General features: G+C 41.5%; 1 protein-coding gene across 1 annotated transcript; it reads left to right on the top strand.

Annotated features, from left to right (window-relative positions):
* The first annotated feature begins 1,070 nt into the window (after positions 1–1,070).
* vwa1 (von Willebrand factor A domain containing 1) lies at positions 1,071–23,070 on the top strand. Its single transcript, XM_034173325.1, has 6 exons — positions 1,071–1,458; positions 14,774–15,331; positions 20,006–20,329; positions 20,415–20,690; positions 22,094–22,363; positions 22,945–23,070. The coding sequence occupies exons 1-6, from the start codon at positions 1,374–1,376 to the stop codon at positions 22,965–22,967; spliced, it is 1,536 nt and encodes a 511-aa protein (XP_034029216.1). The 5' UTR covers positions 1,071–1,373; the 3' UTR covers positions 22,968–23,070.
* The last annotated feature ends 4,304 nt before the right edge of the window (positions 23,071–27,374 follow it).

The following is a 27,374-nucleotide window of genomic DNA, read 5'->3' as shown; positions in this document are numbered from 1 at the left end:
GACTTGGACAGACGTCTCCTACCTTCGAGCCTGCCCACACGACACCATTGGAATTCGGCTTATTCACGAAATTGTAATCTGTTGTGTTTGTTGTGCGAGTTTCACAACAGTAAAGCTTTGTTATTTGACTTACTCCATTGTCCGTTCATTTGCGCCCCCTGTTGTGGGTCCGTGTTCCTACACTTTCACAACACCCATCTTATCTTAGGGACCTCATAGTACCATATCACCCCAATAGAGCGCTTCGCTCTCAGACTGCAGGCTTATTTGTAGTTCCTAGGGTTTGTAAGAGTAGAATGGGATGCAGAGCCTTCAGCTTTCAGGCTCCTCTCCTGTGGAACCAGCTCCCAATTCAGATCAGGGAGACAGACACCCTCTCTACTTTTAAGATTAGGCTTAAAACTTTCCTTTTTGCTAAACCTTATAGTTAGGGCTGGATCAGGTGACCCTGAACCATCCCTTAGTTATGCTGCTATAGACTTAGACTGCTGGGGGGTTCCCATGATGCATTGAGTGTTTCTTTCTCTTTTTGCTCTGTATGCACCACTCTGCATTTAATCATTAGTAATCGATCTCTGCTCCCCTCCACAGCATGTCTTTTTCCTGGTTCTCTCCCTCAGCCCCAACCAGTCCCAGCAGAAGACTGCCCCTCCCTGAGCCTGGTTCTGCTGGAGGTTTCTTCCTGTTAAAAGGGAGTTTTTCCTTCCCACTGTCGCCAAGTGCTTGCTCACAGGGGGTCATTTTGACCATTGGGGTTTTTATGTAATTATTGTATGGCCTTGCCTTACAATATAAAGCGCCTTGGGGCAACTGTTTGTTGTGATTTGGCGCTATATAAATAAAATTGATTGATTGATTGAAATATGCGCAGAATACATTGATAGCTTCACATATTATTAATCAATAAGTTATATATTGTAAGAATACAAATATGCAAGAAGATTTAACTCATTAATTTTGAATGTTTTGGCTGATCACGTTTATAAGTTTACGAGCAGCCAAGTCTTTTATTTTGAAAGATTTGACAAGAAGTGCTCTGTCTTGCTGTCAGTAACTTGACGGCGGTCTTCTGAGCGCAGAAAGCTGCGCGCGTTGACGAGGAGCGTCTCGACTTGAAGCGCGCACACAGTTCGCGATTCTTTCCAGAAAAAGCCGCGCGGAGATTCAGAGTCACATTTCTCTTGAGGAATGTTCAAGGAAGAAGGAAGAGAAGAAACGGAATAAGGAGTCTGGCTGGACGTGAATGTATGAATTATGGATTTGAGGCTGGATTTCTGACCGGGACCAGAGCTGAATCTGTGGAATGACTGAGATTCCCAAAACACTAGACTTGGACTTTGGGTGGAAGTGATTCATAGCAGTTTCTAGCAGGGATGGAGAACCACATGGTGTTGCCATGGCTGTTGTTGTGTTTGGTCCTGAGACCTTCTGCTGCCCAGAATACTGCACCTGAAGGAGGTAAGACCCCCCCAACACACACACACACCAACCCAGGTCACACTTCATCCTGCATCCCGCAGGAAACCATCTTAATGGGACATTTGATGGATGACTGTCATTAAACATTTATTTTAATAAATAGGGGAAGCCGGGGCACAGTGGATCAGAAATGTTGTTTTGTGGCAGCATAAACACATTTTGCAAAGGTTTAGTTCATTCTATTGTGGATTTAATACAGCAAGTTATTGTTTATAAGGCTGTTATTTTTGTCTCCCCAAGTGTAATTTACAGGTGTTTAAAATCGATTTTAAAATTTTTTGATTCACTGTGCCCTGGACACTAATTCACAGGGCACAGTGAATCAACTTAGAATATAATGAGAAAAAACACGATTATAAAGATTTCTTCAAAATTATTAAATATGTTCTGCCGCATATACAAACTATACTCCAGCAAACCAGCTATGTGACGTGTGAGTGTCTTCTGTAGTGATATAAGTCCTTTAGAAACTATTATAAATAGAACTGTCATCATTTCTGTTCAAACGTGAAAACATTTGTTTATATACACAAATTATAGAAATAATTCATGGAAAAATAAATGTATAAGCTTCAACAAGTAATATTTGTCATCCACTTGATACTGGGGCTTAGTAAATCACTTTCTAGACTGATTCACTGTGGTACGGGTGCATGTGACACACATGAGTCATGTTATCAAATGGTAAAGTCTATTCACCCAACCCTTGGGCACATAAGTCATACATTGAACATTACACGCCCAACCACTGGGCAGATAAATATAATGTCTTACCTTATTCACCCAACCATGATCGTGTTTTTGACACATTTTGTGCATCTAAACTATGTTTTTTACACCACTTTTTTAAGGCTCTATTGCGGCGTGAAAAGCGGTATTTAACATTTAACGGTGCCGTCTTTAATTACTGTGAAAAAACACCGCAATGGATGAAAGCAGACAAACTTCATGAGCATTTTGAACGGAAGCCTGTTTATGACGATGAAACAGTTTTTCAATCAATCAATTCAATCAATTTTTTTTTATATAGCACCAAATCACAACAAACAGTTGCCCCAAGGCGCTTTATATTGTAAGGCAAAGCCATACAATAATTATGTAAAACCCCAACGGTCAAAACGACCCCCTGTGCGCAAGCACTTGGCGACAGTGGGAAGGAAAAACTCCCTTTTAACAGGAAGAAACCTCCAGCAGAACCAGGCTCAGGGAGGGGCAGTCTTCTGCTGGGACTGGTTGGGGCTGACGGAGAGAACCAGGAAAAAGACATGCTGTGGAGGGGAGCAGAGATCAATCACTAATGATTAAATGCAGAGTGGTGCATACAGAGCAAAAAGAGAAAGAAACACTCATTGCATCATGGGAATCCCCCAGCAGTCTAAGTCTATAGCAGCATAACTAAGGGATGGTTCAGGGTCACCTGATCCAGCCCTAACTATAAGCTTTAGCAAAAAGGAAAGTTTTAAGCCTAATCTTAAACATAGAGAGGGTGTCTGTCTCCCTGATCTGAACTGGGAGCTGGTTCCACAGGAGAGGAGCCTGAAAGCTGAAGGCTCTGCCTCCCATTCTACTCTTACAAACCCTAGGAACTACAAGTAAGCCTGCAGTCTGAGAGCGAAGCGCTCTATTGGGGTGATATGGTACTATGAGGTCCCTAAGATAAGATGGGACCTGATTATTCAAAACCTTATAAGTAAGAAGAAGAATTTTAAATTATATTCTAGAATTAACAGGAAGCCAATGAAGAGAGGCCAATATGGGTGAGATATGCTCTCTCCTTCTAGTCCCCGTTAGTACTCTAGCTGCAGCATTTTGAATTAACTGAAGGCTTTTCAGGGAACTTTTAGGACAACCTGATAATAATGAATTACAATAGTCCAGCCTAGAGGAAATAAATGCATGAATTAGTTTTTCAGCATCACTCTGAGACAAGACCTTTCTAATTTTAGAGATATTGCGTAAATGCAAAAAAGCAGTCCTACATATTTGTTTAATATGTGCTTTGAATGACATATCCTGATCAAAAATGACTCCATGATTTCTCACAGTATTACTAGAGGTCAGGGTAATGCCATCCAGAGTAAGGATCTGGTTAGATACCATGTTTCTAAGATTTGTGGGGCCAAGTACAATAACTTCAGTTTTATCTGAGTTTAAAAGCAGGAAATTAGAGGTCATCCATGTCTTTATGTCTGTAAGACAATCCTGCAGTTTAGCTAATTGGTGTGTGTCCTCTGGCTTCATGGATAGATAAAGCTGGGTATCATCTGCGTAACAATGAAAATTTAAGCAATGCCGTCTAATAATATTGCCTAAGGGAAGCATGTATAAAGTGAATAAAATTGGTCCTAGCACAGAACCTTGTGGAACTCCATAATTAACCTTAGTCTGCAAAGAAGATTCCCCATTTACATGAACAAGTTGTAATCTATTAGATAAATATGATTCAAACCACCGCAGCGCAGTGCCTTTAATACCTATGGCATGCTCTAATCTCTGTAATAAAATTTTATGGTCAACAGTATCAAAAGCAGCACTGAGGTCCAACAGAACAAGCACAGAGATGAGTCCACTGTCTGAGGCCATAAGAAGATCATTTGTAACCTTCACTAATGCTGTTTCTGTACTATGATGAATTCTAAAACCTGACTGAAACTCTTCAAATAGACCATTCCTCTGCAGATGATCAGTTAGCTGTTTTACAACTACCCTTTCAAGAATTTTTGAGAGAAAAGGAAGGTTGGAGATTGGCCTATAATTAGCTAAGATAGCTGGGTCAAGTGTTGGCTTTTTAAGTAATGGTTTAATTACTGCCACCTTAAAAGCCTGTGGTACATAGCCAACTAATAAAGATAGATTGATCATATTTAAGATCGAAGCATTAAATAATGGTAGGGCTTCCTTGAGCAGCCTGGTAGGAATGCGGTCTAATAGACATGTTAATGGTTTGGATGAAGTAACTAATGAAAATAACTCAGACAGAACAATCTGAGAGAAAGAGTCTAACCAAATACCGGCATCACTGAAAGCAGCCAAAGATAACGATACGTCTTTGGGATGGTTATGAGTAATTTTTTCTCTAATAGTTAAAATTTTATTAGCAAAGAAAGTCATGAAGTCATTACTAGTTAAAGTTAAAGGAATACTCGGCTCAATAGAACTCTGACTCTTTGTCAGCCTGGCTACAGTGCTGAAAAGAAACCTGGAGTTGTTCTTATTTTCTTCAATTAGTGATGAGTAGTAAGATGTCCTAGCTTTACGGAGGGCTTTTTTATAGAGCAACAGACTCTTTTTCCAGGCTAAGTGAAGATCTTCTAAATTAGTGAGACGCCATTTCCTCTCCAACTTACGGGTTATCTGCTTTAAGCTGCGAGTTTGTGAGTTATACCACGGAGTCAGGCACTTCTGATTTAAAGCTCTCTTTTTCAGAGGAGCTACAGCATCCAGAGTTGTCTTCAATGAGGATGTAAAACTATTGACGAGATACTCTATCTCACTTACAGAGTTTAGGTAGCTACTCTGCACTGTGTTGGTATATGGCATTAGAGAACATAAAGAAGGAATCATATCCTTAAACCTAGTTACAGCACTTTCTGAAAGACTTCTAGTGTAATGAAACTTATTCCCCACTGCTGGGTAGTCCATCAGAGTAAATGTAAATGTTATTAAGAAATGATCAGACAGAAGGGAGTTTTCAGGGAATACTGTTAAGTCTTCAATTTCCATACCATAAATCAGAACAAGATCTAAGATATGATTAAAGTGGTGGGTGGACTCATTTATATTTTGAGCAAAGCCAATTGAGTCTAATAATAGATTAAATGCAGTGTTGAGGCTGTCATTCTCAGCATCTGTGTGGATGTTAAAATCGCCCACTATAATTATCTTATCTGAGCTAAGCACTAAGTCAGACAAAAGGTCTGAAAATACACAGAGAAACTCACAGTAACGACCAGGAGGACGATAGATAACAACAAATAAAACTGTTTTTTGGGACTTCCAATTTGGATGGACAAGACTAAGAGTCAAGCTTTCAAATGAATTAAAGCTCTGTCTGGGTTTTTGATTAATTAATAAGCTGGAATGGAAGATTGCTGCTAATCCTCCGCCTCGGCCCGTGCTACGAGCGTTCTGGCAGTTAGTGTGACTCGGGGGTGTTGACTCATTTAAACTAACATATTCATCCTGCTGTAACCAGGTTTCTGTAAGGCAGAATAAATCAATATGTTGATCAATTATTATATCATTTACTAACAGGGACTTAGAAGAGAGAGACCTAATGTTTAATAGACCACATTTAACTGTTTTAGTCTGTGGTGCAGTTGAAGGTGCTATATTATTTTTTCTTTTTGAATTTTTATGCTTAAATAGATTTTTGCTGGTTATTGGTGGTCTGGGAGCAGGCACCGTCTCTACGGGGATGGGGTAATGAGGGGATGGCAGGGGGAGAGAAGCTGCAGAGAGGTGTGTAAGACTACAACTCTGCTTCCTGGTCCCAACCCTGGATAGTCACGGTTTGGAGGATTTAAGAAAATTGACCAGATTTCTAGAAATGAGAGTTGCTCCATCCAAAATGGGATGGATGCCGTTTCTCCTAACAAGACCAGGTTTTCCCCAGAAGCTTTGCCAATTATGAATGAATGAAGCCCACCTATGAAGCCCACCTCATTTTTTGGACACCACTCAGACAGCCAGCAATTCAAGGAGAACATGCGGCTAAACATGTCACTCCCGGTCCGATTTGGGAGGGGCCCAGAGAAAACTACAGAGTCCGACATTGTTTTTGCAAAGTTACACACTGATTCAATGTTAATTTTAGTGACCTCCGATTGGCGTAACCAGGTGTCATTACTGCCGACGTGAATTACAATCTTACCAAATTTACGCTTAGCCTTAGCCAGCAGTTTCAAATTTCCTTCGATGTCGCATGCTCTGGCCCCCCGGAAGACAATTGACTATGGTTGCTGGTGTCGCTAACTTCACATTTCTCAAAACAGAGTCGCCAATAACCAGAGTTTGATCCTCGGTGGGTGTGTCGTCGAGTGGGGAAAAACGGTTGGCGGTGTACACGGGGCTTCTGTTTAGATCTACGCTTCCTCCTCACAGTCACCCAGTCGGCCTGCTTTCCCGGCTGCTCGGGATCTGCCAGAGGGAAACTAACGGCGGCTAAGCTACCTTGGTCCGCACCGACTACAGGGGCCTGGCTAGCTGTAGAATTTTCCACGGTGCGGAGCCGAGTCCAATTCGCCCAGCCTGGCCTCCAAAGCTACGAATAAGCTACACTTATTACAAGTACCATTACTGCTAAAGGAGGCCGAGGAATAACTAAACATTTCACACCCAGAGCAGAAAAGTGCAGGAGAGACAGTAGAAGCCGCCATGCTAAACCGGCTAAGAGCTAGTAGCTGCGCTAAGCTAGCGGATTCCCAAAGACACACAAAGCGAACAACGTGCAAACAACCTAGAGGTGATTCAGCAGAGGGAGTGCCCCAGCCAAGGCACGTGAAGATTACACTGTGAAACAAATCATTATCTAGGTAACTAGATCAATCTAATTGCGCAGATTAAACAGCTAACAGATACAGCAAAACACCGTTGTGCACTGGAACAGGAAGTGATACAATACCGCAGTGAGAGCCAACCACCAGTAGAGGCAAGCAAGAGTCATTTTTATGAATAAAAAGCTGATTGTTGCCTGTAAGATGGTGTTAGTTTGACACAGTTCCCTGAGTGTGGTGAGCCAAAGAGAACTGCTTTAGATCACTGCCCCTCCATGGGCTGCGAACCCTCCTGCAGCCAGCGAGAAAATGTCCGCCCTTTTTCCCCCTCGCGTTGAAACCGGAAATTAACTTACAAGCACGCTCATTGGTCAGTTGTGGTTGGGTGTATAAGCTTGCGTATTTACTTTATTGAACCAACGGTTGGGCCTATAGCCACTCCGTTATCAAATAGCTGATATTCTGGAGAAGACATAACACATGCTCATCAGTTGGACGGGGTAGTCTTCTAACTAATAACAATTTTTTGGGCCACCTTTCCTCTGTTGTGAGAAATAAATACAAAGACACTAACATCCACAAAATTTACTTTTGATAGCAAAAAACTGACTTCACTTGCCACTTAGTTTTACCCTTAATGTATCCAAAAACAAAACACTAATTTATAAGGGGGATGTCTTTATGCAGAAAAATATGGCATAACTGCTGCAAATATATATGTAGTTTTGCAGATATAGCTACTGATTCACCGTGCCCCGGTTTCCCCTATATCCAAAGAACTATAATGCCAACGTTCAAATTTGTGTGTGAGATGTGCAGGGACTGAGTGTGAGTCCCTGGGTGGTTTCAAAATGAATTCACCCCTACATTTGTCATGAAGGGAATTAGGTATAAGATCAAAACTGTTTTTTGTACCAGGCTGTAAAGTTTATGTGCACTCCAGAGTTGAACATTTTAACATGGGCTTCTACAACAACCTGCTTATTTTTTGTAACTGGCCTCAAGTGGCCAGTCCAGGAACAGCAACGGTTTCTTCTTCCAGGTGTGCTTCATTTTTGATGACCTGAAATGTTTATTATGGATTTATTTATTCATTATTTTTTAGGATGCATCATCACAAAGTCCAAGTAAACCTCAGTATCAGGGCTCGACAGCAACACTCCTCTGCTTGACACTAGCAAGTGAACAGTGCCATCAAACTATAGTGCTCGATGCCCCTCTGCTGCCTGATATGGAAAGTACATTTTCAGCCACATTTAGAATTAAATCTGGTCAAATATCAACGTATTTCAGTGATGTTCCTGCAGGAGCAGGAGCAGGAGCGCTTTTCTGATCAACTGATTTAGGATAAATGAAACCCCGTTCTCTTAATCTGTGCGCGGTTTCCGTTCACCTCGTCTCGTATTTGTGGTGTCACTGAGAGTGAGCAGACACACACAGCTCAGCATTCAGCACAGAGCACAAGTGCTTTAAAAGTACATTCTAATCCAATTACATTTGTTCCGCGAATCTGATTGGTTAATCTTGTGAGATTTCAGACTGTATAATATCGGAGTAACAGTGCCAAAATATTCAACCATTTCACATTTAGATGTATTACTACGGGCCCTGACCAGTGTTCTGATGAGATGACATTCCTGTCGAATGTCATTGCGTCCTCCGCACAACTGCGCATGTGCGTGTTCACAGTTGTGCGGAGGACGCAACTGTGAACGCGTGCGCAGTATTGTCGGGACGTGGAACTGTCGATTTATGCGATGAGACGCACAATTCAACAGAACACCGGCTGCGCACGCTGCTAGCTGTTAGCGCTGTTAGCTGAGAGCAAGAGAAAGTCGCATACCGCTGCCGTCGAAATGGGTGAATTAAGCTACCATACAAAAGTATTGAGGTGGATTCTAATATAGAATTAACATTTCACATTTAATGGGATTTTCACATTTGATGGATTACTCTGTGCCCTGACCGCTGTTGGAGCGACGCTGCCTCGGCTCGACGGTAAGCCTCGCTGACCGAATTACCTACAGAAAAATAAACCCTGCAAACGATGGAATTGAATTAGAGTGACAATAACCCCCTTGTGACTGATGCGAACGTTCATGGTGTTATACAGTCGCAAATATCCGTTTTACCGGCTCCGCTTACATGTTGCCGGTAAAGCTCTTACGACAGCATAACCAGCATGAATGTCCGAAAGTCATCAGACACAAGGGGGTTATTCCCTAATTATCATTGTCATACTGCTTCATGTACTGCAGTTTAATCACACATCATCAGCAGTGCGTTTGCTGTTTTGCCGATGCAAAAGTAAAAGGTAACACCCCTGGGGTGAAAACTGAAAAAATTATATATATATATATATATATATATAAAATACAAATAATGAATGTTTATGAGTTCAATGACACAAATATTTCTTGAGGTAAAAGATGGTACGTTCCATATTTCACGGAATTAAATATTCATTCCATTGAAAGAATGGAAAAACATTCATTATTTGTATATAACTGTGAAAATAGAGCCTTGTCATTTGATATTTTATTAATTTATAAACAGCAGAAAAGGGGCTTACATTTTGGTGTGTGTTTACTGGTGCTTAACAGTCCAACATGAACTTTAAATAGGAGTCCAAAATTGTTCTCAGTAGACCGTGATGCCGTCCACTGACTTCGTGTACAGACTGTCTGCTTTCCTCACTCAAGCGAAAATTTGCGTCAGAAATTTGCCCAGCTTTTCATCCTAACAGCTCTTCATGCCTCCAGATGACTTACACATGGTAGATTTGTTTTGTGTGTGTGTTAAAAGAATTAGCAGCGTCAGTTAGCTCCTTAAAATTGTCGTCCGCCTGCAAAACAAATGGTCGGGGTTGGTTGTCGGGGTGTGTAATATCAACAAAATTGCTATAGCACCAAAATTGCAATAGTCTTATTTTCTGCAAATATGCACAATGTGGGGGTTAAAATGAAAAGAAGTAGCTTTTATTGAAGGTGATATTTTTTCCCTCTTTAATTCATGGCAGAGTTGTAACTTGTCAAGCGTGCACTATGGACTGATTTTTAATGTCCAGAAGGCTGAAACCCGGGCTCTGGCCTCTGTGGCCTGATAGCTGCTGGGGAGTGAGCTTTACTGACTACCACATGCACAGTGGCTCCTGCTGGCCTCTGTCGCATGTGGAAGAGCAATATCTCAAAAAATATAAGTATTGGACTGGTGCTCTGTATTGGCAGATGCTCAATATGATACATATATTTGAATTATATTGTTTAAATTAGTTTATTGTGGCCTTGACGTTGCCCGTCACCAAGCTACGAGAAGAGCACTGAGTATATGTTCTTAAGAATCCACAGCTCACTGAGCAGGTATACGGGGCCTCCTTCACATGTGCAGCCTGAGAGCTGAGGTGTTAATAAGAAACGAGGCGTTGAAAGCTTAAGGAGCTGTGTGGCATGTCAACCAACACATGCACGCTCAAAAGAATTTCTTACATCCAATCCCGTTTGGACTTTGGGAGTGACAGAGCTGCTCCACATCACAAGTCCCCTCTGCAGCCTTCCTGTGCACGTGTCTTTATCCGAAATCACAAACTTATGTCTGCAGACACGATCTGCTACCTTCAGAAAGAAAAGCAGGTGTTGTTACTGCAGGCAGGATAGAACAGATGTATTGAAGAACAACATGGTGATGTGTTGGTGAAAAAGCAGGAATGAAAACTGCTTTGACTGCAGCTGAATGTGAGAAGAAACCCGCCACAGTGTGCCAAACACACACACACACACACACACACACACACACACACACACACACACACACACACACACACACACACACACACACACACACACACACACACACACACACACACACTTTATGAGCCTGACACTTACACGCTAAAACATTCTTAAACATGATTTTGTGCTGGATGTGCAGAAAAGTAGAAAACAACTTCCTGCAGCACGTTCAGTTATTTGCATTTTAAGCTTTTTGCGTCAAAGCTCCCTTCAGTATTGTTAAAATATTACTTTTATTTTCTTAAAAAAATATCCTGAGAATATGAGTACTGTGCAATTTATATTCCATATTGTATATCTTCTTCTGAGCTCATAACAGTGTAGAACCTGTCCTACAAAAATGTAGATGAGTGGGTGAGTAAGTGAATGTTTGGTCACAGCTTGTGTGAGCAATAACTCAGAAACTATAAATGCTATCATCTTCTAACGTTTGAGAGTAAAAGAGCACATAATGATGACGAAGTGATTTGATTATGGTGAAATTTGATGCATTAGATCATTTCAGCTTTGCAGGGGTGGTGGCCAAGTAGTTAGTATGCTGGGTTTCAAACCCCACCCCTGCCACATTTCTCCATGTAATGTGGAATTGCGTCAGCAAAGGCATCCAGTGTAAAACATGTGCCAAATCAACATGGCACTCACTCAGGCGACCCTGAGTGAAAAAAAACCCCAAGGGAGCAGTCGAAGGGTCATCGTACGTACTAAATAATTTCAGCTTTGTTTTGTCTGTGTAATGTCCCACACGTGTGTGCCACCTGCTGCATGGTTTGTGGATGCTGGATGGATTATGTGAAATTAGGAACAGGTGTGCTACACACTTTCACATGAGTGCAAACTAACCAGTTGACCTAGGAGCTGTGCTTTCTTGCAGTAGTTTGCTGAACAAGTGTATCAAACGACCCCTTTGAAGAGTTCTGATTGGTTTTTTGGAACGTGTCTCTCTGTTGCTGCAGCGTCTCATTCCCTTGGCTCCGTGTGCGTAAAGCCTTCCAGCATTCCGCTTCTTCTCTCAGATGGAACTGCCAGTACCCCTCCAACCTCTTTTATTTCCTCCTGCCCCCCCCAAACCCTCTCTCTGGCTACTGTTTTGTTTTCCATGTCTCCTCCACTTTTGGCACCTGTGACCACCCATGTCTGACGTATTGTAAAAAAACATAAAATCTATTGCTATCTAGAGGGGAACTCGGTAGTGTGTATTCTTCTGCAAAGGTGCAGCTTTTGCTCACAAATCAACACAAATCTTCAAATGTATGTTCACGCTACAGTCGACAATTAAAATTCCAAACTAAACAGTAAATCTGCTTGGTCATTTTGATCTGGTTGAAAACACATTAAATCCGAATTTTTCTCAGGTAGATTTTAAATCTGGGTTGTTGTCCTTTTAAGTCAATTCAGTTCAATTTATTTCATTTATATAGCACCAAAATCACAACAAAGTTGCCTCAAGGCGCTTCACACCAGTAAGGTCTAACCTTACTAACCCCTGGAGCAAGAACACAGGCGACAGTGGTAAGGAAAAAACTCCCTCTGATAATTTGAGGAAGAAAGCTCAAGCAGACCAGACTCAAAGGGGTGACCGTGTGCTTGGGCCATGCAACCGACACAGTTGACAATAGGAATATACAGGAAATTTTGGGAGTCCATGCTGGTGCACAGGACGGGAGGCCTGCAGAAGAAGACACCCACTCCCACCTCTAGATGGTGCCGCACCTCAAACACAGAGAAAAAAAAAAAACAGAATCAGGCAGCAGAAAGACAACAAATATGATTTGTCACCATTAAGCAACAAGAAAAACAGAAGAAATACTAAGGTGATCGCGGCCACTAGCCCTAAGCTTCACTAAAAGACCCAGACTTCAGAAAAAGTTGAGGCCATGGCACGCTGTGTTTACTAATAAAATGAATTTAAAAGGGTAGAAAGCATAGTAGGATACTATGCCAGCCATATGCCTAACTCTAACCCTAGCCATGCTAGCCACATGAAATGGAAAATAAGTGCGTCTTAAGTCTGGACTTGAAAGTCTCTACAGAATCTGACTGTTTTATTGATGCAGGGAGATCATTCCACAGAACAGGGGCACGATAAGAGAAAACTCTGTCACCCGCAGACTTTTATTCACCCTAGGGACACAAAGTAGTCCTGCACCCCAAGAACGCAGAGCCCAGGCAGGTACGTAGGGTTTAAGTAGGTCAGCTAAGTAGGGAGGTGCCAGTCTGTGAATAATTTTATAGGTTAGTAGCAGAACCTTAAAATCTGATCTCACAGGGACAGGAAGCCAGTGAAGAGATGCCAGATTGGGTGTAATGTGGTGGAACTTTCTGCTTCCTGTCAAAAATATGACAGCAACATTTTGAACCAATTGGAGAGCCCTAATGCTGGACTGCGGTAAACCAGAAAATAGAACATTACAGTAGTCCAATCTAGAATAAACAAGTACAAGATAAATGGCATAGGTAACATAATTATTATGCAATTCAAACAATATACTTTATGTATTTTAAATAAATACTGTCATTATTATTGATTTAGAGTAATTATATTTTATTATTTAAAATTCTTCTTCTTACTTATAAGGTTTTGAATAATCAGGTCCCATCTTATCTTAGGGACCTCATAGTACCATACCACCCCAATAGAGCGCTTCGCTCTCAGACTGCAGGCTTACTTGTAGTTCCTAGGGTTTGTAAGAGTAGAATGGGAGGCAGAGCCTTCAGCTTTCAGGCTCCTCTCCTGTGGAACCAGCTCCCAATTCAGATCAGGGAGACAGACACCCTCTCTACTTTTAAGATTAGGCTTAAAACTTTCCTTTTTGCTAAAGCTTATAGTTAGGGCTGGATCAGGTGACCCTGAATCATCCCTTAGTTATGCTGCTATAGACGTAGACTGCTGGGGGGTTCCCATGATGCACTGTTTCTTTCTCTTTTTGCTCTGTATGCACCACTCTGCATTTAATCATTAGTGATCGATCTCTGCTCCCCTCCACAGCATGTCTTTTTCCTGGTTCTCTCCCTCAGCCCCAACCAGTCCCAGCAGAAGACTGCCCCTCCCTGAGCTTGGTTCTGCTGGAGGTTTCTTCCTGTTAAAAGGGAGTTTTTCCTTCCCACTGTAGCCAAGTGCTTGCTCACAGGGGGTCGTTTTGACCGTTGGGGTTTTACATAATTATTGTATGGCCTTGCCTTACAATATAAAGCGCCTTGGGGCAACTGTTTGTTGTGATTTGGCGCTATATAAAAAAATTGATTGATTGATTAATACTAAATACATAAAGCTGAGGATTATGCATTTCAAATGAATAGGATTTATTACTGTAATGAATATGCATCATGTAAGGTTTATTTAGTAGGTTTGTATTAAAATTATCTAAAAAAAGTAAATGGAAATTTGTCATGTAATAAAATTACATAAATCTTAAAAGTTAGGGTTAAATATTTCTGTGAGTGCACGTTTCACAGATGGAAGAAGGCAGTCCTCGTAATGTCTCTAATGTGGGGGCCAAAAGACAATGTAGGATCGAAAAGTACTCCAAGATTCCTCACTTTGTCCATATGAGGCACAACACACGAACCCAAATTAAGTGCCAGCTGGTCAAATTGATGCTGGCTGGACCAAGAACCATCATTTCAGTCTTATCAGAATTCAAGAGTAGGAAATTACTAGACAATCAACTTCTCACAGTTATAATTTTGAAGGATATATGTTATATCATGAAAAAATGTTAATGATGTCACAGTGTAAATTTTTTTCTTTAATCTGGAACTGCACCAAAAATGTAATATTTTCTAATATGGTGAAACCTACACACCTCCACCAAGCCTTATCAAAACTGGCGAATATGTATTTCTAAAACGCTGATGACAAACAAATCATCTCCTTGCTGGAAGATTAAAAGATTGCACCAATCAGCATTTCGGATCAGTGTGTGGTTGGCGTTTTTAGCATCTGCAGTTAAAAAGAAGCAGAGTGTTAGTGAAGTGATGAGCTGACCGGGTTCATCTTCTTTGTTCCCACAGTGTTAAACTGCTGCGAGGGTGACGTCCTCTTCTTACTCGACTCCTCCGGCAGCGTCTCATCTTATGAGCATTCCCGCATGCTCACCTTCCTGTCTGAGCTCCTGCTCCCCTTCTCGCTGGGAGAAGACCAAGTGAGAGTCGGACTTCTGCAGGTGGGCACCAACCCGCACCTTGAGTTTGGATTTGACACCTACAACACCCAAAGTGGCCTCCAGGGGGCCCTACAGAGAATCAAGCCTCTCAGGGGCGACACCAACACAGTTGAGGCACTGATAATGGCAAAGGACATGGTGCTGAGATCCGGAACTGCAGACGGTACTCGGGCAGGGCTCCCGAGAGTGTTGGTGTGGCTGACCGATGGGGTGAAACCAGGTGATGTGATTGGACCAATGGCTGAGCTGCGTGAGGAGGGTGTGGCTGTGCTGGTGGTCTCCACCGGGCACAGCAACTACCAGGTGTTGAGGCAAGTGGTGACTCCACCTGTGGAAAACCACCTGTACTTTGTGGACATTGACGACATGAGCATCATCACTGATGACATGAGGGACGCCATCATTGGTGAGTGTGCCACGCCCACTTTGAGCGACATAAATAAGGAAGTAGTGTCTTGTGATACATGCAGACCCTGATGAGTTCTTACCCACTTAGAAATCCATTAGTGTTGTTTCTAACTTGGCTGCATGTGCCAAACAGTGTGTGATCATAGAGTTCAACACCAACAGATTACATGTTTGACACCAATTCATACATCATATTTGTGTCATTCAGTGGTATCACAAAATCATACAGTGGGGCAAATAAGTATTTGATCCACTGTCAATTTTGCAATTTTTCCCACCTACAAAGAATGGAGAGGTCTGTAATTTTTATTGAAGGTTCACTTCAACTGTGAGAGACAGAAAAAGTCAGAAAATCACATTGTATGAATTTTAAATCATTAATGTGCATTTCTTTGCATGAAATAAATATTTGATACAATAGAAAAACAGATCTTAATATTTGGTACAGAAACCTTTGTTTGCATTTGCAGAGGTCAGATGTTTCCTGTAGTTCTTGACCAACTTTGCAGACTGCAGCAGGGATTTTGGTCCACTCCTCCATACAGAGCTTCTCCAGATCTTTCAGGTTTGGAGTTTCAGCTCCCTCCAAAGATTTTCTATTGAGTTCAGGTCTGGAGACTGGCCAGGCCACTCCAGGACCTTGAAATGCTTCTTATGGAGCTACTCCTTATTTGCCCTGGCTGTGTGTTTAGGGTCATTGCAATGCTGGATGTGTGTACAATTTTGGAAAAAAAAATTAATAAATATATAAATTTCATCCATTTTGAATAAGGCTGTAACATAACAAAATGTGGAAAATGTGCAGCACCGTAGGATACTTTTCAGCTGCACTGTCAATATATGTGGCTTTGACATTTGTTGAGTTCCGCTGAAAATTGAACCAGTTTAACTTCTACTAACACCAAACCTTTCCACTGTGTGTTGCCCATATTGGCTTCAAACTGTTTGAGTTCAACACTTATGACCTTGAATTTGACTTTTCAGGGTCAACAAAGGTCAACATTCTTTTATTTAAGTTCATATATGACTTCATATTAGTGTTTAATAGTAACTTCAAATGTATCTGGACCCGATTCCTGAAAATAACTATTGACCTTTGTTTGAGTTTGACCTTTCACTGTTTAGAGTTCACTGTGATGCATGTCAGGTCACTTCAAGTTTGGTCAGGTCTAGGAGCGTGCGCAAGTGGTGCATGTTACCACATTCACTACATCACGGAATTGCCTGGGGTCCTAGGTGGTAACCACCCTGGGTACAACCTGTTCATCCCCAACTCTTGAAAATGCCCTTCCATCTGCTACAACCAGGTGAAACATGCACTTCCCCTTGGCTTTCTCCGGCTGCTGGGGGTCCTCAACAATCAGACACGTGCATGTGGGATCATGCCCAGAAAAATGCACCACACTGTCAAAATGTCAATGCTGATGTTCCCCCACAATGCAAGTGATAGCCTTCATCATTCCAGCGTTCCCCAGGGATCTTTCAGAGAGACCTGGTACCAAATAAGGGATCCAGTCATTTCCTTAGGTCACTGGTTAGCATCGTCCTCTCAGTAAGATAGGAAGCACCAGGACCGTAAACACTTGAACCTTTGTTCTTCTGTAAAGATATCACCATCACTAAACACAGCAACCTCATGACTCCATAAGCTCTTCTCAGGCATCTCCTGATCTCAGAGGCTGAGGATCTAGAGAGAGAGGGATCATCCTTTGCCCGGTGACATCCAGGTCCAAACATGAGGTGGCTAATGTGGGTGGGCACCTGGAACATCCTTTCTCTAAACATTGAAGACCAAGTCTGCATGTCAAAAAGCCTGTGTGTTCATTACCCATAATTGTCTATACTGCATCATCCGGAGATGATGTAGAAAGAAGGGCAGCAGTGCTGAGGTAAAAACCAGCCTTCAGCCTGCACATGCTCCTGAAGACAGTGAGTTTAAATAGGAAGCGGGACTCTCAGCATGCATGTGTAACATTCACTGAAACCAGATAGGATGAGCTATTAATGGATTAATGAGTCAAATTCCCTCAAAGCATCTTCCAACGCTATGCTAGACACGACACATTCATAAATATATATTTATTTATATGCATATGAAGCTGCAGAGCTCGCCCATGTCACTGGCTAGATTAGGTAACCATCATACGGTTCATAAACAGCAGACAGACATGTTTTCTGGTAATCAGTGCACCATTTGTTATTTTGTTGCCTGACCCGGTTGGCTATTTCAAGTTGTCTTATCCGACAAGTTAAGAATGCATTCAGAAACCCAAGCCATGTATGTGGGCGGCTCTTTGGCCACAGCACTTTTAGCACTCTGTCCTGTAGAGCCTGACCGATATGGAAAAATACGGAAAAAATTAAGATACCAATATATACATAAAAAATTGCAGTGATTCCTAACATTTTGTTATCAAAACCTTATAACAAAGAAATACAATTGAGGTTTGATGTTTTATAGTTTAAACATGAATTTTACTTACTTTTTAAATAAATACGAGGTCTATTAGAAAAGTATCTGACCTTATTATTTTTTTCAAAAATCATATGGATTTGAATCACGTGTGATTACATCAGACATGCTTGAACCCTCATGCGCATGTGAGTTTTTTCACGCCTGTCGGTTACGTCATTCGCCTGTGGGCAGTGTTTGAGTGAGGAGTCGCCCACCCTCTCATAGATTTTTTCATTGTTTAGGAATGGCTCAGAGACTGCTGCTTTTTTGATCAAACTTTTTTCAAAACTGTAAGGCACAACTGAGTGGACACCATTCGATAAATTCAGCTGGTTTTCGGTAAAAATTTTAACGGCTGATGAGAGATTTTGGTCTGGTAGTGTCGCCGTAAGGACAGCCCACGGCGCCTGACGGCGATCTGCGCTTCGAGGCGGCAGCGTCTCGCCATTTCAAGTTGAAAACTTCCACATTTCAGGCTCTGTTGATCCAGTAAGTCGTCAGAGAACAGAGAACTTTCAGAAGATGTCGGCATGAGGAGTTTATTCGTACATTCCATTGTTAACAGACATTTTGTAATGAAAGAACGTGCGGGCAGAGTCGCATGTCGGGCCGGACGCGACCGCCGGGGGTCGCGACAGGAAAAACACCTCCGTTGGAAACCTTAACGGGCAAGTTGGAACATGCCCAAGCTGTTAAACAATTTCTCAGTTACTCACTTGTTGAAAGCCATCAAAAGCCGCCTGAATTTTACAAATGGTTTTCAACACGGAGGTGTTTTTCCTGTCGCGGTGCACACAGATTCACCGAGTCGTCACACAAAACGACGAATTTGCGCGCACGTCTTTCATTAAAAAATGTCCTTAAATAGTGGAATGTCCGCATAAAGTCCTCATGCCGGCCTCTTCTGAATCTTCTCTGTTCTCTCACGACGTCCTGGGTGAATTAAGCCTTAAATTAGGATGTTTTCAGGTCGAAACAGGCCGACGACGGCGCCTGGAAGCGCTGCACGACGTCCCGCTCTGTGGGAATTCCTTACACCGACAGAAACACCCAATAATCTCTCATCAGCCGTTAAACTTTTCACCGAAAACCAGCTTAATTTCTCGAATAGTGTCCACTCGGATATTCCTCACAGGTCCAGAAAAAATTTTCATAAAGCAACGCGCACCGTCTCGAGCAGCGTGTGAAACAAAGGAATTCAGCCGAGAGGGCGGGACCACATCTCACTCAAGGCCTGCCCACAGGGAAATGACATCACCGACACACGTGAAAAAACTCACGCATGCGCACGAAGGTTCAAGCATGATTGGTGTAATCGCACGTCATTCAAATCCATATAGTTAAAAAAAAAAAATAAAAGGGTCGGTTTATTATCTAATAGACCACGTATAACCAACCAATGTACCTCATGCTGCCCACACACTGCCTTCAACTGGATTAGCAGATGCCATGTCACATCACTCAGCATTTGCATAAATTAGATTTTGCATCACGCAGCACAGTGGCTTAGTGGTTAGCAGCCAGAAGGTCATGGGATCGATTCTCACCTGTTGCCTTTCTGTGTGGAGTTTGCATGTTCTCCCCATGGTTACGTGGGTTTGCTCCAGCTTCCTTCCACATCCAAAGACATGCAGGTTAGGTGGATTGGAATTGTCCATAGGTGTGAATATGTTTGTTTATCTATATGTGGCCCCGCGACAGGCTGTACCCTGCCTGATGCCCTATGACTGTTGGGATAGGCTCTAGCCCCCCGTGACCCTTAATTGGAGTAAGCGGTTGAAGATGAATACTTTGCATCTATTTTGGCCCAACCTAGCTGGTGGCATAGAGACCACTTCTCTCTTGTCCGTGTAAAATGCCCAGTCTCATTGAAAATGATTGGCAGCTGGTTGCTTTGCCCCTGTCTGTTGTAGCTAATGTGGCCAAGGGGTGATGGGGGTCCCAGCCATGATTGACAGCCTTGCAAACAATGCTGTCAGAGTGTTCTCTGTTGGAAAGCACTATATACTGACACCATTTGCAACATGCCAAAGTATTTTCTGCATTGTTTATTTGATTAAATAAAAGTTTTCATATCGGCAAAAATACAGTAATACCGATATGTCTGCGAAAGGCTCATGCCGGCTTTCTTTTCCTTTGCAAATAAAAACAGAACTGGTGTCTTCCTCCTGTCAGACCTGTGACTCACTTTATTCTTGTTGACCATGTCTCCCCTAGAGATTATCCGCGCAGAGCGAATCAATGTCCAAGACATCTCCTCTAATGCTGCCACGCTCCACTGGCGGCCAGTTCTGTCTGGTTTAAGAGGCTACTATGAGATCCGGTTTGGTCCAGTACCAGCAGGGGGTGCAGGAGGAGGTGGAACTGGTACCAGTCCAAGTATTGGTGGTACTCAATACCAGAGGATTACCCAGTTGGCAGATTCCAGTACTGCCAGGCTAACAGGGCTGAAGCCTGACACCACCTACATCGCCACACTGACCCCAGAGTCAAACGAGCTATCATTTAACACCCTGTCAGTCACCTTCACCACAAAGCCAGGTTTGTGCAAATGTCGTGCGTGCTCTTAATTGTTTCCATTTTTTGCCAGAAGGTGGTAATACCTCGCCCTTTGTCCCGTCTCCAGAGGTGCTGAGTCCGGCTGTTGTAACTGTGTCCGAGTCCAGCGAACGCAGCGTTCGAGTGAACTGGGGTCCTCTTCAGCCGGAATCGGTCCGGAGTTACCACATCGAATACTCCGCCCTGCCCACAGGCAAGCTGCACGCCGTCAGAGTGGGTGGGATGCAAAACTCTACCATCCTCCAGGACCTCCAACCAGATACCACTTATTTGGTCACCGTTAGCGCTCGTCATTCCTCTGGGAAGGAGAGGGCCATGTCAGTCAAAGCGTGCACACAGGAAGGTGAGCTGCATGGGCAAAACACAGATCTGTTTACTGATCCTAATCCTGCAGTCTAGCCTTTGCTGGACTTAGGTTTCAGATAATAACTGTCATTCCCAGTTCAGGGGACATTCTTATGTGTCAGGCATCACAAAGGAATCAGAACTGAACGGGCAGATAAATCATTAGCAACTATTATAATCAGTTAAACTTTGAGGTCATTTATCATGAAATTTGTTTTTTTTTTATATTTTGTCTGATTTTACTTTTCTAAATAAGAGGAAGTGCTGCTTCACCATAATTTCTCAAAGACATGTGGCTTCTTTATGGGACTCAGTGGGTGGGTTGGGGGGGCTGGGCCATAAAAGAACCCACAGAATGTTGGCGTGGCTCTGGAGACAGGAAGTTATTTTTTCTTTTTCTTTTTTTATAATTTGCTCATGAAATAATGCATGAACCTCAGCGAAAGAAATCATATGTCTGGTTTAAGGACTGAAAGAAGGGTTTAGGTTCATAGCGTTGAATGGATTAGGTACGGGTATCGTTATCTAATATTGAAAAATGTTGATGCTTTACAATCTCATTTTTCACTTAAAATACTGTTTCAAGTGTCATAAAAACAGATGAGGTCAACTCGTGAAAAATTTCATATCGAAATCATTTTTTCTTCTAGATGTTTACAAATTCCAAAAGTAAAAACAAATTTACAAATTACTTTTATAAATTTGGTTTCTAAATTTTTATTTGTTTTTACTTTTGTATTTGTGGGTTCTCAAAGTAAATTTGTTTTTATTTTTGTAATCTTGTTTTTCTAAAAGTAAATTTGTTAAATGTGTTTGGTAAATGTGTTTCTCAACTTGTAAATTTGTTTTTACTTTAGTAATTTTGATTTCTAACATCTTAATGAGTTTTTATTTTTGAAATGTGTTTCTCAAATTATAAATTTGTTTTTACTTTTGTAACTTTTTGCCTTACATTTAACTTTGATTTGTACTTCCCAGCCACCGTACTACAGTGGCTGGGAAGTGCAGAACCAAAGTTACATTTTAGACAAACTAAACAAAAATAAAAACAAATTTACAAATTACTTTTGTATATTTGTTTTTACTTTGGTACTTTTGATTTCTTAATCTAAATTTGTTTTTCCCTTGGTAAATGTGTTTCTCAAATTGTAAATTTGTTTTTGCTGCTGTAATTTTTGCTTTCTAACGTACATTTGTTTTTACTTTTTAAAATGTGTGTCTCAAATCATTATTATTATTATTATTTTTTTTACTTTTGTCATTTTTGTTTTCTTAATGTGTAAATTTGCTTTGCACTTCCCAGACATTGTACTGGAAAAAGACATGGGAAAAAAAAAACTTTTTAAAACTCCTTTTCTATTCAAATGTAGTCTGATTGACATCCGTCAATTTCATTTTCAGTGACACCGGCCTTGGCAGACCTCCAGCTGACCACGGTGGGCAGCGACTCGGTTCAGGTGGACTGGAAAAGCAGCGCAGCTGGTCTGAGGGGCTACTGGCTCACCTGGGAAGGACAGGAAGTGCCTACCCAGCACTCATCCCTCTATTTACCCGCTGACTCTCTGTCAACACGCCTCACACACCTTCCGCCTTCGGCAAGAGTGTGTGTGTCACCCATTTACAGGACTGCGCGGGGGGAAGGGCTGTGTTGCACAGCACAGTTCCACTCAGGTAACTTGTTTAACTTTGGACACAAATTGTCTCCAGATTAACTCTGTTTATTGGATGAATAGGCACTATATTTAAAGGGGTCATGTATACATTTTTTCAGCAAGCCAATATGGGCCACAGATATTAGTTTGTAGACAAAAAATACTCTCCACTGAAAAAAACATTTTTAGGTGTCTAAGATATGACAAGTTTCTGTGCTCATTGCTTTAAATGGAAGAATCTGCTGTTTGCCACACCTGCTTTTGGTGGAGAGGAGCAGCATTGGCTGAACAGTCAGTCTGGCTCCTACAGACTGTGTGGGTGTGTCATACAGAGTGTGGCAGGTGTGTATCACAGAGCAAGCAGTGTTCAGGCTTGTGTGACATATGTCATTGAAGTGTAAAACGAGCTGTTTCAAACCTGATTTGTGCTTTTATCAGGTTATTTTCTACATACACGGTCAAAGAATTCTAAGACTTTCAGGATGTTTAACATGAAACCCCACCTATATTTAAATGAACATGGCAAACAGAAAGCGATTTTACATCATATGACTCCTTTAAGTACATAAATGTCATCTGCTTTCTCCACCTGTGGTATAGATGCTTTAGCATATGGCTACTGAACTTAGCACTGCTGGACTGCAAACGCACAGCGCCAAACATGAAGAGACGATCACAAGAAGAATGCAGACTTTCATCCGCTGTTCCTCGGGATATTATCCAAAAGGGATGTGAGGTTTGGAAACCACGGACACTTCAGAGTGCCTCGGGACTTTATGGCCACATGTTGGCTGTGAGAATCTGCACGACGTGGCGAACTATTTGATCTTCCATTTCTCACATTATCTATTTTAGTCATTGTGCAATGCATCTGTCAGGCTGAGGATAGAGTTGATTCTTAGGTGCATCCAGGGAATGTTGGCTGTTTTATGTTGGATTCTTTGGGAGAACAACTCTGCACCATATGTGGCCGTTTTGCCTAAATGTGCATTTTGTTTCACATCGTGCTTATATGTACGTAAAGGAAAACATAGCAAAGACTTTCAGCACATGCTCAGTAGCGCTGGATGTATGCGTGTGTGCGCGTGCATGTGCATGTGCACTGCAGTGCAGAAACAGGGAACACAGAGTGGAAAAAAGCAAGATCTTCAGGATCACTATGAACTTCTGAAAAAATTACAAACAAACCAACAGTACTGCAGAATGCACAGGTGATCAACAGGATGCAGATTGTATTGTAATGTCTCTAAATATAGAAATGTCATTCATATTTATTAATCAGTGGTCACATTTCAGAAGTACTTACAGCATTAGTATTTATGGTTGTCCATTTGGCTGCTCCCGTTTTTGTGTTCGGGGTCGCCACAGCGGATACAACCAGATCCGCATTGATATTCATGTTATTTTCTTTAAAAACTCAGCCTTTGCTGCCCCCTAGGGGAAGATACTCTCCAGGTTTGCAACTAATCTCTCACTTCATTATCCTGCAGAGAAATTGTGCTGTTTCATCTTTGTAGATTGTTAATGAAAATTATCATCAGCTTGCAATAAAGTCATATTTTTTCTCAATTTATGTTTGAGGAATGAGGTTATATTTTGCATGTAAGGATAAAACTGCAACTTAAATGTCCCACAAATAATAACTTTGCACAGAGCCACTCACAATTTAGTCTACTCCCAATAAAAGTTACAGTGTGTAAAATAATTTAGTGCTGTTGATTAGCAGAAATAGAATATCGCTTTCATAACCATCCATTTATTCGTGCATAATTACCTGTAACAACAAAGTGGTGTGTTTTCATAAGCTTAGAATACACCTTTCATATCTACAGGGGAGCGGGCCCCCTCATGAAGGTCGCCATGTTAATACAGTAGCCCTAAACGGACATACATACTCTGCTTTTGCATGTTGCAGTGCGACTGAAAGACTGAAGAAAAAGAAGAGGAGTCAGTGGATGCTTCCTTATACAGTGTCTGATTGCTGCACAGAGCTCCTGAGGGAAAATGGGACAACTCCAAAAACCAGCTGATTTCACAAACTACCGTACACTATAGTCCTCCTCGTCATCCTGCACCTCTGCTGCAAAGACTACCTTCTATAATGACAAGGTGCAAATTCAGGTGTCTCAACGACACTCTGGAACTATATTGTCAACCTTCAAATCTGTACTGGACCATAGCCATGGGAAGTGAGGGTGCTGGGGGCACTGCAGCCCCCTCTGCTGGCAAAACAGACATCACAGCACCCCCCTGCCGTGACAAAAATCTCTGTATATTAAGAGACAACTGTATGTGTATATGTGTGTGTGTGTGTGTATTTGTCCCTCTCCTGTCCAAACAACACCCCAGAATTGAACCAAACATGGCACACGTTTACTTTGACATACGAGGAGGGACATATGCTATTGAGCACTTTAGCAGTAGTAGAAACACTTTTCTGCTGCATCTTCATCAACAAGTGTGCTAAAAGATTGGTGCCATATTTTTCTATTCTCTTATTGTTCCTTTCAACTTTTTACCTCTTCAATTTTGCAAGTAAGAGCAGCGTAGTAGTAGTTGTAATAGTAGTAACAGCAGCTGTCTGTTCTTGAGGCACCTTTAGTCGCGTCGTAAGAGTTTTGTGGAATCCTGAATAAGTGGGAGGTGATAGCTTTGTTGGTGAAGATCAAGTTTTCATTTCAGTCTCTGACTTAATTGGCTAGTGTAATAATAAAGAAAATTAATAAATGTTTAGAACATTTAAAATTGTTACCTTGTTAACACAAAAATGTAACGTTTGATGAGGTTTATGAGAATAATAACCAATTCTGATTGCGTATTCTATGTATAATGCTACAGCTTATGACAGAATATGAGAACATTAGTTGAAACACTTGCATGCCTTTTTTCCAGCATCTACTGATTATGCCGATAATGTACAGTGATGTGAAAAAGTTTGTGCTCCCTTGACCATTTACATTTTAATTTTTTTATGACATAAAAAAAATCAGGCTTTTTATATAAAATTTTCTAAAGTGATGTCCTTTAAACTCAGTGAAAATCAACCTCTACATCATGAATTAGAAATACAAAATATAACAGTCAAAATTATGGTTTGCATAAGTGCACCCTTTAGCATAAGACAAATAAACCAACACTTTTACATCCACTTTTTTCAGACAAGTCAAGGGATGGATACATGAACATTTCCAAGACAATGACTTTATTTGCATCAGTTATTAAAAAACATACAAACAGTATGATACTACCTGGGAAATCTGTCCAGAGGTGGCAGTTGGTGGCAGGTGACTGCAAGGAGGTGACACGTGAGGGCAGCCACCAAGATGACAAGACAGCCCTGAAGATGTTACTGGCTTCTGTGCCTGTGAATACAGAAATTGTGCACGGTGGAAGTCCTGCATTTTACCTCACCGCTCCAAGCTTCATAGTGGAGTTGAGTAGAGAATGATTTTCATACAACAATTCAGATCAAATGTAGGTTTGCGTCTCTCATGTTCTTTCTGGTAAACTGTAGCTGAACTGTGACTTTTAAAAAAAAAAAAGAAAATCCTTATCTATACCATTTCATGAAGAAGCTACACAATTTCTCATGTCTTGTTGCATTGTTCAGCCTTTGCAAAAAAAAACAAAAAAAAAGATTTTTGTCTATTTTGGCCCTGAATAGCTAGCGGCATAATGACCACTCACCTCTTGTCACTGTAAAACACCAACTCTGACTGAAAATGAATGAAAACTGGTCACTTTGCCTCTGCCTCTTGTAGCTAACATGATCAAGGGGTGATGGGGTCCCAGCCATGCTTAATGGCATTTTAAACAAAGCTGTTGGATCACTTTCTGCTGGGCGAACTATGTAATGGCGCTATTTCCAACAGCTGAGGTGTTTTTCTACTATTAATGACTTCCTCAGACATGTTTTTGCTATGAAGTGTTTGGAAGAATGTGACTAGGGGTGATACGTTCATGTGTATAAGGGAATGTCGGACATCATAAAATCAAGCAAAAAGTGCACAGCAGCACAGCCTTTTACACATGAAGTATTAATAAACTCTTTTCTACTCAGTTTTTTAGTATTCAGGACAGAACTATTGAAGATCCAGGGCTTACACTACATTGTTTATTTTGGAAAATAACAAAAAAATTCATATTGGCAAAAAATAACGCCAATACCAGTATATTAACAAAAAGGCTTATATCCTGATATTTGACAAATAATATTGGACTCAAACCGAAACCCTCCAACAATCCAAATAATAAAACAGCTATCACATGTAGGCAAAAACATAACCTACTTGGTAGAACTAATGAAAAGCTTTCCTTTCCTAAACAACAAAATTTATAACTAAAATATCTATTTAGCTTGAGCCTGTCCAACACCTTTTTGAGACAAGCTTATAAGCTCGCTCTAATGGCAGACTTAGGCACAAATCGGAAATGGCACAAAACAATCTGGAAGTGGCGCAAAAAATCTGCCCATAGGGGAAAAAGCCACAAAACCGGACAACATTGTCATAAAAAGCCACAAACCGATGGTAGACAAAACGATCCTTTCAATCTTTGAAGGGCGCGAACCATGTGAAATAAAACTCAGCAAATTAGCGTTGCTACGGACGCAGCATGTTTTGGTACTCACTCTTTCAATCAAAAGAAAAATAGGCATTTAGATTTGGCAGTGGATATTTTGCTGGATATGGCAAACTCGCACCTAGCGCTATTTGACCGGATCTCCTCGCTGATTTGCTAGTTCAAATGCCCTCGGCAAAGTTGAACTGCATGATATGTTGCCGTACATGGTACCGGCAAAATGGCGGGTTGCGCTGTTTTGCTGGCCGACTAAATTTATTCACGATGGACGGAACGGAATGGCCGCAGTCGGGCGATAATTTAAAGGTGATCAGAGTTTAAGATCTCCTTATTTCACATTCATGATAGTAGCTTGATATCTTGGGTCGTAGAGCTGCAGTACAGGAGTAGAGGACAGTTCTTGTTTAAGACTGCAAGTCTCTCAATGGTTTGTCGGTTCGGAATCAACT

Source organism: Thalassophryne amazonica, chromosome 6 (genome assembly GCF_902500255.1).
Source record: "Thalassophryne amazonica chromosome 6, fThaAma1.1, whole genome shotgun sequence".
In the NCBI taxonomy this organism is placed as follows: domain Eukaryota; kingdom Metazoa; phylum Chordata; class Actinopteri; order Batrachoidiformes; family Batrachoididae; genus Thalassophryne; species Thalassophryne amazonica.
This window is presented reverse-complemented; position numbering and strand designations above follow the sequence as displayed.